Source organism: Alligator sinensis, unplaced genomic scaffold (genome assembly GCF_000455745.1).
Source record: "Alligator sinensis unplaced genomic scaffold, ASM45574v1 scaffold466_1, whole genome shotgun sequence".
Lineage (NCBI taxonomy): Eukaryota > Metazoa > Chordata > Crocodylia > Alligatoridae > Alligator > Alligator sinensis.
The window spans coordinates 281563-294946 of record NW_005842406.1 but is presented as its reverse complement, the minus strand read 5'-3'; the positions used below and the strand labels follow the sequence as shown (position 1 = coordinate 294946).

General features: G+C 45.5%; 1 protein-coding gene across 16 annotated transcripts in view; it reads left to right on the top strand.

The window, feature by feature from the left end:
• Nucleotides 1-13384, top strand: part of PROM1 (prominin 1) — a 121375-nt gene that overhangs the window by 44780 nt on the left and 63211 nt on the right. For 9 of the 16 annotated variants that reach the window (XM_025211443.1, XM_025211442.1, XM_025211445.1 and 6 more), the window contains exons 4-5: nt 7702-7728; nt 9451-9677. The exons of 1 other annotated variant lie outside the window; for it this stretch is intronic. In XM_025211443.1, coding sequence (XP_025067228.1) covers nt 7702-7728; nt 9451-9677 — 254 coding nt within the window. The remainder of the gene's footprint in view (nt 1-7701; nt 7729-9450; nt 9678-13384) is intronic. 6 more of the 16 variants (XM_006029949.2, XM_006029945.2, XM_025211446.1 and 3 more) reach the window with 2 other exon arrangements.

The following is a 13384-nucleotide window of genomic DNA, read 5'->3' as shown; positions in this document are numbered from 1 at the left end:
ATAGGTGATCAGTCTATCGATCGGCAGCCGCAAGTCAGAAAACTTCAGAGGCACTCTGCAGCGTGCTCAAAGCTCTTCGACTTGGGCGGAAGTCGCGCGGAATTTTAAACGGCCAGCGAGCCAATTACTAGCCGCCACGTGTGAATAATTTAGCACTGGCCAATAGCGGGGCACTAATTTGCATCCGAATAGCGGGAACTCTTTGCACCGTGCATCTCTGTGCTGCAAAGAAGAAATGCATCCTGCAAAGGAAACTGCAAATTGGCGGGAACTCTCTCCTGCACGCAGGCTCTCAATTGCAGCAGAACACTCTGCCGTGCAACGGAGCTCTCATGTGACCAGGAAATTCCATAGTGCCGAGGCACAAAAATCACTGGGTTGTGACAGCTGCAGCAGCAGAGATTAAGGTCTCTGGGAGCTCGTGACAGCGCCCCCACCATGCACCGTGGGGCAGTGGAGGAAAGCGGGGATCTCCCCCCGACCTGACACCTGCGTGGCAGCTGCCCCCTTGTGCAGGTGCAGTGTGGCTTGGCAGGGTGTGGCACGTGGTCTGGGAGCTGGGGCTGAGCATTACCATGCTTCAGGTAACTGCTGGAGCTGCCCCAGCTCCCAGACCACACGTGACGCCCTGCCGAGCCGTGGTGCACCCGTGCCATGGGGAAGCTGCTGTGTGGGTGGTGGGGGGGGAACCCGCTGCCCTGCGCTGCGTGGTTGGGTGGGGGAGGGCTCTGCTGCAAGCTCCCAGAGGCCTTGCTCACCACCAAATCAAATCACTGTCCTCCGAATTGGCCAAATCCGAATGCAAATAGAATACTTCCCTACTCTCACAGGCCTACTAGTGAGATCTGTAAATGAAGCCATTTAATTGTGAGTGATAACTGTAAGTGTGAGTGTTTCCATATTGCTCTAAATGCTTGAATTGAGTTCATGAGAACTGGAAACCACTGCCAGCTATAATCATATTTACAGTGTCCACTAGATAAGTTTACTTGTCTCTCAAGAGTGGCAGTGTATAGTGTCAGAATAGTGTTTGTATGTTATCTGTATTGAAGAAGAAAAAACTGATCTGCTTGTCCAACCTCAGTAGTATGTAAGACATTAGAACAAATTTCAAGGGAAAGAAAAAAGGAGGAAGATGGAACATGGGATAAAGTTCAACATGGTTTTGCCAAAGATAGATTATGGCAGGTTAATCTGATTCTAATTAGTTATTTTTGTCAGGAGAAAGATAAGGGGAATGTGGTAAATCTACTTTGTCTGGACTCCCCAAAAGCATTTGCTGAGATAACACAGTGGAATATGGGGAAGATGGGTATTATTATGAGAATTACAAAGTAGGTAAGGAATTGACTGAAGTGGTGACTACAACTGAAAATGCTGAAATGGGAAGCTACCTAGCTGAAGAGAGGCTTCTAGGGAGATCCTCAAGGATTGGTGTGGGGCTGCTTTTTAAAATATGCATGTTACAATCTTGGCTCAAAAAATAGCAGTATGCTATTTACCTTTGAATAATGTTGGGAGACCTTATTAGTACAAAGGTTGGAATACCATAAAGAAGATTTGGGATGAGCCTGAGGCCTGGAGTAATAAAGTAATTAAAAAAAATTCAACAGTACAAATTGCAGCATCATGTTCCTGAGGATTATAGCTGGAATTTTTCATATAAACTGGGAATTGGGAGTGACAGAAGAGGAAGCAAAAAAAGTGGGGTGTGTTTGTATAGTCGTTTTCAAACTATTTCAGGGAACCCTGGAGTTGTGCAGCAGGTCATGAGGGGTTCTGTAGAGATTGGAGGTAATGACGGAGCAAGTCAGGAGATGGTGCACCTGGCTCCGCATCAGTCTTTAGGATAGGGGTAAGGGATTCCCTGGCAGAAGTGATATGAAAGGGTTCATGACTTTCCACTGTGCTTGTCCATCACATAGTGACCATGAGATGTAGCGATTCCAAAAAATAATAATAATAATAAAAAAAAAGTAAGCGGGATCCTAGGGTGTATCAAGAAAAGTAACTCTGATAGCTGTAGGGAAATATGCAAGCTACTGGTAAGCCCTTGTTTGGAACAGTATGTACTCTTTTGGTCACTTACATTTTAAGAAAGACTAATTTAAACTGGAATAAGTGTAAAGGAGAATTACTAGAGTAATAAGGGGGATGAGAGCCTGTCTAACAAGAGGAGATTAAACCTTGGCTTCTTTATCCTAGAGAAACAAAGACGGAGAAGAGCTCTGATTGCTCTGTATAAATACATCATCAGGGTAAACACTGGGGAGGGAGAAGAGCTATTGAAGCTAAGAAAGAACGTTGGCACTAGAACAAATGAGTACAAACTTGCCACGAAGGTGCACAGTCTGAAATTTGGTTGGAAATTCCATCAAAATAGTGACTTTCTAATCACAGTAGTGGGGCCAAAAATCTAGTTTTAAGATGCATCTTGAGAAATTTATGGATGGGGGCTATATAGTGATTATCAGGGATCTGAATTTTCCATTTGCTGCAGAAAAACATGGGAAAATGCAGATCCTCCTTAATGGAGAAAACTTGGATTTTTTCTTTTAAAAGAGAAAATTATGTATTTTCCTCTTTAAAGGAGAAAAATGTAGGAAACAGCAGGTTCCAGTCTGGATGGGCCTGCTTGGGGTTGCAAGGAGTGGGAACAGAGCAATCTGTCAAGAGGTGCCACACGTATGTGGAGAGGCGGCCGGAGCTCTACGGGAGTAGAGGTGGTTGGGGAAGGGGCACAGGCCACAGGAGGGGGGGATGCAGGAAGAGGGAGCACAGGCCACATGTGGCGAGGAACAGGTGCCCTGTGAGATTTCTATACCCACAGCGGGGTGCGGGGCTTTAACAGCAGGACCAGAACAGCTCCAGAGGAGCTGCCTCTCTGGCCCAGCGCTGGGTCTTGCCTGCTGGGTGGCAGCAGAGGCTCCTGCCCCAGAGTTGGTCTAGCCCTTCACTCTGCTGTGGGCACAGAAATCTTGGGGGGCCTTACCCACATATCCACTTCCTCCTTCACATACTGAGGGGCTGGGGGCCAGCAGGTCAGGAGCTGCAGCAGGGCTGGGGGGCTGTTGGTTGGGAGTCGGGGGCACTGGCAGAGAGAGGGCAGCAGGCTGGGAGCAAGGGGCACTGGCAGGGCTGGGCCAGGGGGCAGCGGGTTGGAAGTGAGGGGCAACAGCATGGGCAGGGGTAGGGCACTGGCGCATATTAGGGCTGCTCAGTGCCACAAGGCAGTGAGGGGGACAGCCACAGCTGAACCCATGTCCTGGTGAGCAAAGGAGGCAGGGAGAGCTCTGATTTTTCCGTGATAAAAATGTCACAACCCAAGGGTGTGATTTTGTTTGTGTGCTTCGGCACTGCTAAATTATTTCCCGCCACTAGGAGCTTTCTTTGCAGGGTGCATTTCTTAGTTGCAAAGAGAGATGCACGGTGCAAAGGAGTTCCCGCCACCCGCATGCAAATTTGTGTCCCACTATTGGCCAGTTCTAAATTATTCCCGCGTGGCGGCTAGTGATTGGCTTGCTAGCTGTATAAGAGGCTTGAGCGGTTTCCGCCCAAGTTGGAGAACTCCGAGGAGAACCCCGCAAGGGAGGACTCCGCAACCATCTGGAGGAAGAGAACTTCACGTCTCGTGAAGATCTCTAAGCGCTGCGGAGCCCATCGAACCCAGCGCAGGCTACAGGGATCTGATCAACCTCTGGCCTCTCCCCGTCGCCGAACGATCCCTCGACGAACCCCTTCCCTGCGCGCAAGTTCCACGGAGCCTAGCAAACTTCGTGTGAGTGTATCCAGAGCTCGGCTTCGAGTTGTTTTCTTCGGTTGACGTGACGGGCTCGCGTGTTTAGAGCCTTCAACCGGATTGGGCTAGAGGTTCGCGTGGAAGGAACTCTTGTCCGCCTCTCTCCTTTTCTATCTGTAACCGCAACCCAAGCAAGTTTTCCTGCCTGCACCGCGACCATCTTCGGTGTAAGTAAAATAATCTTTAATCAACCGTTAAGCGTCCGTGCCTAATTCTAGCCCGCCGGCCTGCATTCCCCGACCCGGTGTGTCCGGGCTGCTGGCCACAGCCCGCCGCGCGCAGGCCTCCGAGGGCCTCGGACTGCTCCCGGCCCGCACAAAAAAACCCCAAAAAACCCCAAAACCCAAAATCAAATGCCAAAATGTATAGGTATTTAGAATGGATTTGATTATAGTGATTGAGGCACTGGTAAGTTTCCAAATTGTGTTAATATTGTAAATGTATCAATAAAACATTGTGTTCTACTGATACCTCTGTATATTGACATTTCATTTTAATTGCAGAAAAACACAGATTTGGGCTTTTAATCAGAGAATTTGCAGTTTTTAAACCAGGATCCATGGTGATTGTCAGAGAAAAGGAGATTAAGGTGTGTGTGTTTGTGGAGGGAGAAGGGGAAGATCTCAAAGACTTCCATGAAGAAAAGGGGGAAACGCCATTCTCTCTTGCCATGGAGGGCACTACACAAGGCAAAGAGTTTAAACTGCAGCCAGGCAGATTTAGATCCCACTTTAGGGGAAAAAACTTAACTGTCAAAACAGTGGAACCAGCTGTCTGGGGAAATGGTGGAATCTCCTTAATCAGAGGTTTTCAAGAAGAGTCTGGATGGGCATCTGTTTGGAATGATTTAGAAACCTGTGCAGAGTATTGGAATAGCCGACCCTTGAGGTCCCTTTCAACCCTTGGCTTCTGTGCGATTACCTGCAAGTGACCCAATAGGTCCTTTTTACTCGTGTCCCCAGGGTTACACAGCTTCCTTAGACTATCTCAGATGTGTAGAAATTGTATTCTGTCAGGGTAAATCAGGAGTTGACTATAGCCTCATAAATATTCAGCTGATTATGTTGTCTTGATTTCTAGCTGTTTTGTGAGAGATGCTTGTATTCAGCTTCCATAATCGTATTTAGGTACCTATTTTCATTAGGTCTTTTTATTAAAAATATAACTAGGGCCATAAATACTCTAGATTAGCTCCCCCCTAAATCTTGAAAACCTGATAAAATTTCCAATAAAAAGAAGTTCATATAATGAATATTTGTATTTTAGAATGTTTATATAGATGGACTTCTTTAATGTCCTTACGGGACTCAGTAATGTTTTCTTTTTGCTTACTTTTCCTGTAAAGTTCTAAACTGATGGGGGTTTTGTGGTTATTTTTTGAGGAAAAGGCAGAAGGCAGGGCAGGGTGGACCCTTAGAAACTAACTGGGTCAGGCCAGTATAATCTTTTGAAGGTGACAGGCTACTTATCAGTTATCAGCAGGGATCCTGGTTTTCTCTGTTTAAAAAATGCAGATTCTCCAGTTGAAACTGCATTTTTCTATTATTAAAATGAAATGCCACTATATACAGAGATATCAGTTGAACACGAAATTTTATTGATATATTTACAATTTTAAAGTAATTTGAAAGCCTACCAGTGCCTCACTATAACAAAATACATTCAAAATACCTATAAATTTTGGCATTTGATAGTGGGGTTTTTATCATAGAAAATCAGAGCTTCCCCTGCCCCCTTCACTCCAACTGTGGCTGTAGCCCCCACTGCTTTGTGGCACTGAGCAGCCCTGATATGCTGGTGCCCCTCACTCCTCATCCACAGCCCCGCTGGTGCCCCTGCATCCCCCTACCCCCCAGCCCTGCCGGAGGGGGCCCACAGCTGCCAGGGCTATGGGGTCAGAGACCGGGGTCCTCAGCCCCATGTCCCTCCCCGCACCCCAGCACCCGAGCCCTGGCTGCTGCCCGTGGGAGGCAGCAGCTGCTGCAGTGGAGCAGAGTGCGGAGTTCAGCTCCCCTTCCCCACGAGCAGCATGGCTGGAGCAGCGTCCATGGTGCGGTGGGGAGGCGTATGCAGATTGCCTGCTGCGGGCTTGGGGCTCCCCACCCTGTTGTCCTCCCCCGAGATCCTCCATGGCCCAGTGGCTGGGTCCCGGCACAGCAGGGCAGAGCAAGGTGGGGAAGCTTGGTGCCACTGCTGAGCCCCACACTACCATGGTGAGGCTCCCCTTGTCTGGCCAGCAGCAACTTCCCAGCCTCACTCTGTTCTGCCATGGTAGGGCCTGCTTGCTGGCTAGGGGAGGGCTGGGGGGAGCGAAGGGGCAGCAGAGCTGGGAGCCCCAAGCCCACAGTAGGCAGCCTGTACCCACCACACAAATCTGGGGGGCCCATGCCCCTCCCTGGGAGTGTGTGCAGTGGCAGGGAGTCAGCCCTCTGCCCTTGTCCCCAGATGAGCTGCACACGTCTCCATCCTGCTCCCCACCTAAGTCCTTTGGCTGTGCATTCCAGCAGCAGCGCCAGCCCCAGCCCTGCCTAGCTCCCTTCCTCCCTCACTATGAGGGCCTCAACCCCCTCCCACCCCCAGACTTACCTGTGGGAGCTGTTCTTCCGCCTGCCTGGCTGCCGTATTCATGTGTACCATCGCACATAGCATCCCTTGCCTGATCACCCTCCTCCCGTTCCCCCCAGCCACTTGCAGGCTGGAACTGCCAGCCTGCAAGAGGAAACCCATTGGTTTGCTGTGTTTTGCTCCTTTAAAAGAAAAAAATCCAGTTTTTTTCGTCAAAATTAGAAAATCTGGGTTTTACTGCGTTTTTCTGTGGCAAACAGAAAATCCAGATCCCTGGTTATCAGGTGCTTCCTCAGATGCTTTTGAGGAAAAGGGGAAAAACCTAACAAGTGTGAACTGGTATCTCTGGATGTGGAAAAACAATGAACAGTTTAAGAGGGTCTGTGTTAATCTGAACATAACATAAACTCTGAAAACAAGAAGGGGAGAGGATTGTCTGAAATGACTGAAATCCACCCTACATCCATTTTTTCTAAAATGCAAACAGACATGGTTATTTGGATATATTTGATATATTTTACTAAATCAACTAAATAGTTGGAAAAAAATGTTCTTTGCGAGCTTTTAGGCACAAGGAGACTCTGCTAGTGTTTGTCTTCTCTCTAGGGTCTGTATAGAATCTTAAGCCAATATACAAAATGCAGGTCTATAAAAATGCAAATGTGTGGCAGGGAGGAACAGAGAGGATGGAGAAGCATAAGTTAATTTAGAACCTGTTAAAATGCATTTACTTCTGCCCCTTCCTTTCTCTTCTCTTTCCACTCTTGTAGCTTTAAAAAAATCTGGGGGGAAATTTTAAAATGAAGTGCAGATGAACTTTCTTTGTAATGTATCTGGGCATGGAAGCTGCTGTTGGACAGTACCTTCTCCTGAAGTCAAAACAATTACAGGTTTCAAAAAGAAATTTTGTAAAGAAGTATAACAGAACTGCTCTGACAGCTAGATTTCCTGGAGAAATTGATAAATCATATATTTACTACCTGGCTTTCTTTCCCCTGCCCCCCCTCGCCCCGGAGGTATTTTTGGGGAGTATAGGGTGGTGTTCAATACAAAACTAACTGCTCTGTAACTTTAAGACAGAGATTTTTGGGGAATAAAGAAGCCTTGATTTCCCAAGCCAATCAGAAATCCTCTATTCCTTAACACCTTTTCTTATAAATAATTAATTGGTTTAATTATTTACTATTTTGCATTTTTTAGTTCAGTGGCTCTTATTTTTTATTTTGGGTATGTTTAATTGTTTCAGTTATGGTTAATTATTCATTATTCACATGATTTGTTTTTGTGCATGCTGCCTGTGCATTATACACATTCTCCATCTGCTTTGACTTCCACAGCCAGAAAATGTTGTCCTGACCCTTCAGGTAATTTCTTCCATTGTATCTGGTAGATGTACACTATGTTACTAACCATGACAATAGGCTGCACTCCTGTCCAAAACATACAGCACTCTTTAATGTCATTTTAAAACAGTTGTGATATTTTTTCATTGAAACTTTTATTCATTTATTTTCCAAATTGTTCATTTTATCTTCAGATATGTACATTTGTTCCTTTTTAGCTGCTTTGTAACTTTTTCTGCTTTCCTTTCCTATCTCCTCTGCCTCCCCCATAAATACTTTGGCGAAATAATCTGATTTGCAAAATCTAACCAAATTTTTCTTCCAGCGCATACAATTCTTATTCATCAAGCAGGAGCAGTAATTAGCAGCACTAGTCTCTGAGGCTTTATTCTAAAATTGTTAATTAGGTCAGAAATTACAACTGCATAATGATAATGGGCTGCTGTATTTGGAACAATTTATACTCAAAGTTGGGGAGAATGGGAGATTCAGTTAAATAGAAGTGGAGCAGGATGATGCGTAGGTGGTTAGAAATTATGATTTGTAACTGCATTGGGAGGAAAATATGCAGCATCTAATCTGTCTTGTTGCTGCCAAGCTGCTAGTAATGATGTGGTATAAAAATGGCCAGATAAATGTTAGTATATCAATTACATTGCCCTAAAAATTACCAGAAAATTTTTGAAATTATCTTAAGTCTTTCAAAGGAAGGTTTAGACTTGGGACTTCTGCCTCTCTCTAAAATTGAAAAAGCCTACCTGTCATGCTACCTTTGAAAATTTTCCCTTTATTTGTTGTTCTGTTAGGTTCTCCTCATAACTGCACAGTTCTGTCTAGTTCAGTTCATGATAATACAGTTTCTGCACCCAAAAAACTTAAAATATACCCCTTACATTACTGTTCTTCGAAGTATTTTTATGTTCAGTAAAAAATGCAAAAGGACACTCGAAAAGATACTGCACTCTTAAAGTGATGATGAATCCCTTCACTTCATGTGAAGATTTCCACTTAACTGTTTTTCTTTTTTAATTCCTCTGTAATGTGGTATCGTCTTAGACCTGATGACATTTGCAGATTAATTTTTTGGAAGCACACATAAGAGACTGTAAATCAGATTGTGGGCCTGTGAATCATGTATGTCCATTTTAATCCATTATACACATGGTTGTAACTGTATTTTGTAAGTATAATCATCTTTTAGAGACAGCTTATTTGTTAAATAATTGTTAAATGAAGTTTACATGTTATATGTGCTGCTTAAATCGACATATTGGAGGCTAATTGTCAACTTTTAGAATGTATTGTTTGTTTGGGATGGAAAAGTTGGATATACAGTAATGCCACAGAAAAGCTGGACATACCTACACTGCACTAGGGAACACTGCCGTGAAATCACTGCCTGCCCACTTAGTTCCCTTCCATGACTACCAAATGCTTTAAAAAAACAAACAAAAAAAAAGGGCAATTGTCACCATTAGAACAGCTCTAGCTTCTCGGTACCACTGTAATAAGGATGCCCAAGGCTGAGTGTAGCTTGGTGTGCTCCAAAAGAACTGCATATTTTTTATGGTACCAAGTAGCGTGTACTTTCACAGCAGCCCTCCCAAATGTGGTCCAGTGTAGTGTAGGCATCCCCAGTGAGGACAAAAGGGTCCAGTAACCAGTAGATTGTCTAGCTTTTAATTTAGTTTTTAAGTACTAGCTGTATATGAATGAATGACTGTGTAATATCCTCTGTTACAGTTATTCTTGTCTGAATTGCAGGCAATCTACTATGAAATCGGTTTTATAATCTGTGCTGCTTTGGGATTGCTATTTGTTCTGTTACTGCCTCTTGTGGGACTGTGCTTCTGCATGTGTCGTTGCTGTGACAACTGTGGTGGGGAAATGCATCAAAGACAGAAGAAAAATGCTGACTGCAGGAGGGGCTGCTTTGCAACATTTCTTTTTGTTACTTCTCTAATAATCAGGCAAGTATGGTAAAGAGCACAGCGTTAATTCTGCATAAGACCAGTTTTACATTACAATACAATAAAGAGTGTTAAGTGCAGTTTATTATTTTCTCATGCTGACATGGTTTTATTAAACTATAAATTGTTTATACTGTTTTGCTCACAAAAAGGTATTTGGCAATCTTATGAAAGCTGGTGTTTCTGTAGTTAGCCATTTACAATGTGCCTAGTTTGGAGGAATTTGGGTATGAAACAACATTGAATTGGAGTTTGCATATGAAATTTTTCCCAGGGAGTTCGGTGTTTGTTTTTTTTTTTGAGCAAATTTATCATAACAACAGTCATGAGTTTTTTAAACTTTAAAAATACATGAGCAAAAGGTAGTCTGCAGTCTGGCTTGTGGTTCATATGCCATCTCATTGAAAAAAGATGTTAGAATGCAGCATGACTGCAACAGAAAAAATAAGACTAGTGTTGGTTAGAGAAATTATTCTGGAAGAACTTTCTACGTCTGTTTATTTCTTACCTTTTAAACAATACCTTTTCCAAGTACCAGGACACAAGCTCATCTGGGAATATGAACAGATCAACTCCATACATATAAACTCCTGAAAGAGATACTAAAATTGGTAGCTGAAAGCTTATCTAATGCATCTCTCAACTACATAGTTGGTCCAAAAAAAGATAGCACTAAAACAACCTTGTTTCTCACAATTCCTGGACTACCTTGGCGACACCAAAACTCCAGCTCTGCTGGCTGACAGTAGTGATGACGGTGGTATTGTTACATATTACACTCGGCACATACACAAGAGCAGGCAAAATGCAGCTTGTGGGCTGGCTCACCAACTGATTGGATCTAGCCTACAGGCAGGAACCCGCCAATTGATTGTACCCAGCCCAAAACTACCCACACACCACTCCGTGTGGGGTCAAGCCCTGCCCGGGCAGCCTGGGCCATGTTCCCGCCCACGCCACAGCCCCGGTCCTGGATAGTGTACATAGATAGCTTCCCAATGGGGCTGCTCCTGGTGCAGCTGCAGCTGCTTGGGTACTTCTTGGCTCCCCTTCACTGCCTTCTCCTCTTTTTCCTGTCTTGAATGCACTGCTGCAGGCAGCAGATAGTGCAAGGAAGGGCAGGAGCCATGGAGATGTGTGCTGGGCAGCAGATGCCTGGCCAGACGGGGGTGGAGGAGAAGCTGCAGCCACCCACTTGGCTGCCCGCAGGTGGCTGTTCATAGCAAGCGGTATGGGTAGGTGGCAGCTAGGGGCTGGAGCCCCACACGCTGAGACAGGAGCCACCTAGCTGCAGCTTCTTCCCTTCCTGGCTGGACATCTGTTATCTGGCACCCACCCCCATGGCTTCCCTGCATTACTTGCTCCCCCCCCTCACCCCACCACACACACATACTCCTCATACACACGATATGCAAGAGTAAGACTTTATTTGGAGCTATTATGCAATCACATTTATACTACTCAAAAAAACATAAATCAGGACAAAAATATTTTTTGAAATAAAATTAAAGTATGTTATAGTAGATTTTTGATTTTTAGTATATGCTTTGTGTTTTATCTATAGTTTATGAAAATGATATCTTCTGAGAGACTTGGTGAGCTCTTGAGGGCCACACACACAAAAACTCATTAAGTGGCCACCCAGCTGAACTAATAGCCAACCTCTGTGCTAATAGTATTTACAATGCTAGTGTCCTAGCGTTAAAGCTGTAAGACACGTGCTAAAAGCTATGCTCGTGTAGCAAAGTTGTGTTTTCTTCCACCAAGGAGCATCTCCAGGTGGTATTACTTAATGCATGTTGAGCTAATGGTGGACTGCTTCATGGAGTAATATGATCAGGAGACTCCAGTTTGGTTGGTGCAGGGGGGAGTGGGGAGGAGCCTTTCTGTCGTATTTCAATAACTGTTACAAGGGGCTTCTTTTGAGGGGGGACAGATGTGAGCTTATCCCCAGGTATAAGCCATAGTATGGCAGAATGTATCAATCTGATGCCTAAAATGCCTTGTCAACAAAAGGCAATCAGGACTCGTAGCAGAGATTATATCTTTTATTAGACCAAGATTTTTGCAAAAAAAGTCTTTAATTGCAAGCTTACGAGCACAAACGCCCTTCATCAGGCATTGGCAGAAAGATTGTAAAAGTTCTCCTGGGTAGAAAAGAAAGTTCATATTTCATAGGATTTTACAGAGGAGTCAATAGATGGAAAACTCCTCTGGGCAGTCAGTTCATAGCTGTTATGGATCCCCTCACCTCCTGTGAGGATCTGTGATGATGCAAATTACCTTGAAACAAAGGCAGGGGCAACAAGATATATACAAGCACCTTTTCTTTCAGAGATACATTTCTGTCACTAACAGGCACTTCATAAATAATGCTGTATTTACTTAAATACAAAACAAAGGGTTTTTTTTTCCTTCCAATCAGCATAAAGGAAAATTCCCCTCAGCACCAACTCTTTTTTCAAGTCACAGTGAGACACTGCATTGAATACATTTAGACTTCCTCTTCACTCCTACGGCTGAGTAACACCTTTCTTTCCCATTTCCAATTATTCCTGTTTCTTCACCAGCCTTAACTGTTTGCTAAACATCACCAAATAGGGCCCCAAACAGTTCACCTGGAATTCCTCTGTTGCTCCCTCTTTCAGCCTGGTGCATATTAGTGTGGCCCTGCCCCCCATGGGTACATCCACACGAATGCACACGTGCGTCTTGCAGCGTCTCAAACCCTTTGAGATGCTGCAAGAAGCATGTGCCGGAACAAAAAATTTTGCAGTGTGGGGGCAAAATTAGACCCCTGGATATCCAGGGGTCAAAAAAAAAAATGTTGAGGGGGTGGGGAAAGCCATGCCCTGAGGCAACCAGAGGCTTAGGCCTCCACAAAGATGCTCTGGTAGCTGGCTAGAACATCTCTGTGGCTGGCCCTCGACTTGGTGCTGAAGCACGTTGTCTGCCTGCCAGCCGCAGGGAGCTGGACCCAGGCTCCTACCAGTAAGTAGGGGTAGGGGGTAGAGGACCATGGGGGTACCCCTGCCAGCCCCACCTGCTCTGCCAGCCCCCCCCCCGGCCCCCCTGATTGCTGCCCCTCTGATCGCTGCCCTACCCGGGCCCATCCCCCACCTGCCCCCTGAGCCCCTGATTTCTACCCCATCCAGCCCCAGCATCCCAGCAATTAAAAAAACCAAACACACAAAACAAAACCAAAAAACCCCATACTCCTCGACAATAGCAGCTGCCGTCGGAGTCACCGGGGCCTCATGGCCCACTATGGGACAGGGAGGTCCGGGTGAGGGAGATCCCCTGCCCTCCATCAATGCAGACCTCATGATGGAACACCTTGAGAGGCTGGATGCCTTCAAGTCAGCTGGCCCTGACAGTCTACACCCCAGGGGACTCAAGGTGCTGGCGAGCATCATAGCCCAGCCTCTGGCACGGGTCTTTGAGAACTCCTGGCGCTCTGGTGTAGTGCCCGAAGACTGGAAGAAGGCCAATGTGGTGCCTATCTTCAAGAAAGGGAGGAAAGTGGATCCAGCTAACTATAGGCCCATCAGCCTGACTTCTAGCCCGGGGAAAGTCTTAGAAAAGTTTATTAAAGAGGCCATCCTTAATGGACTGGCTGACACCAACATCCTGAGGGAGAGCCAGCACGGGTTTGTCACGGGTAGGTCTTGCTTGACCAATCTCATTTCCTTCTACGACCAGGTGAC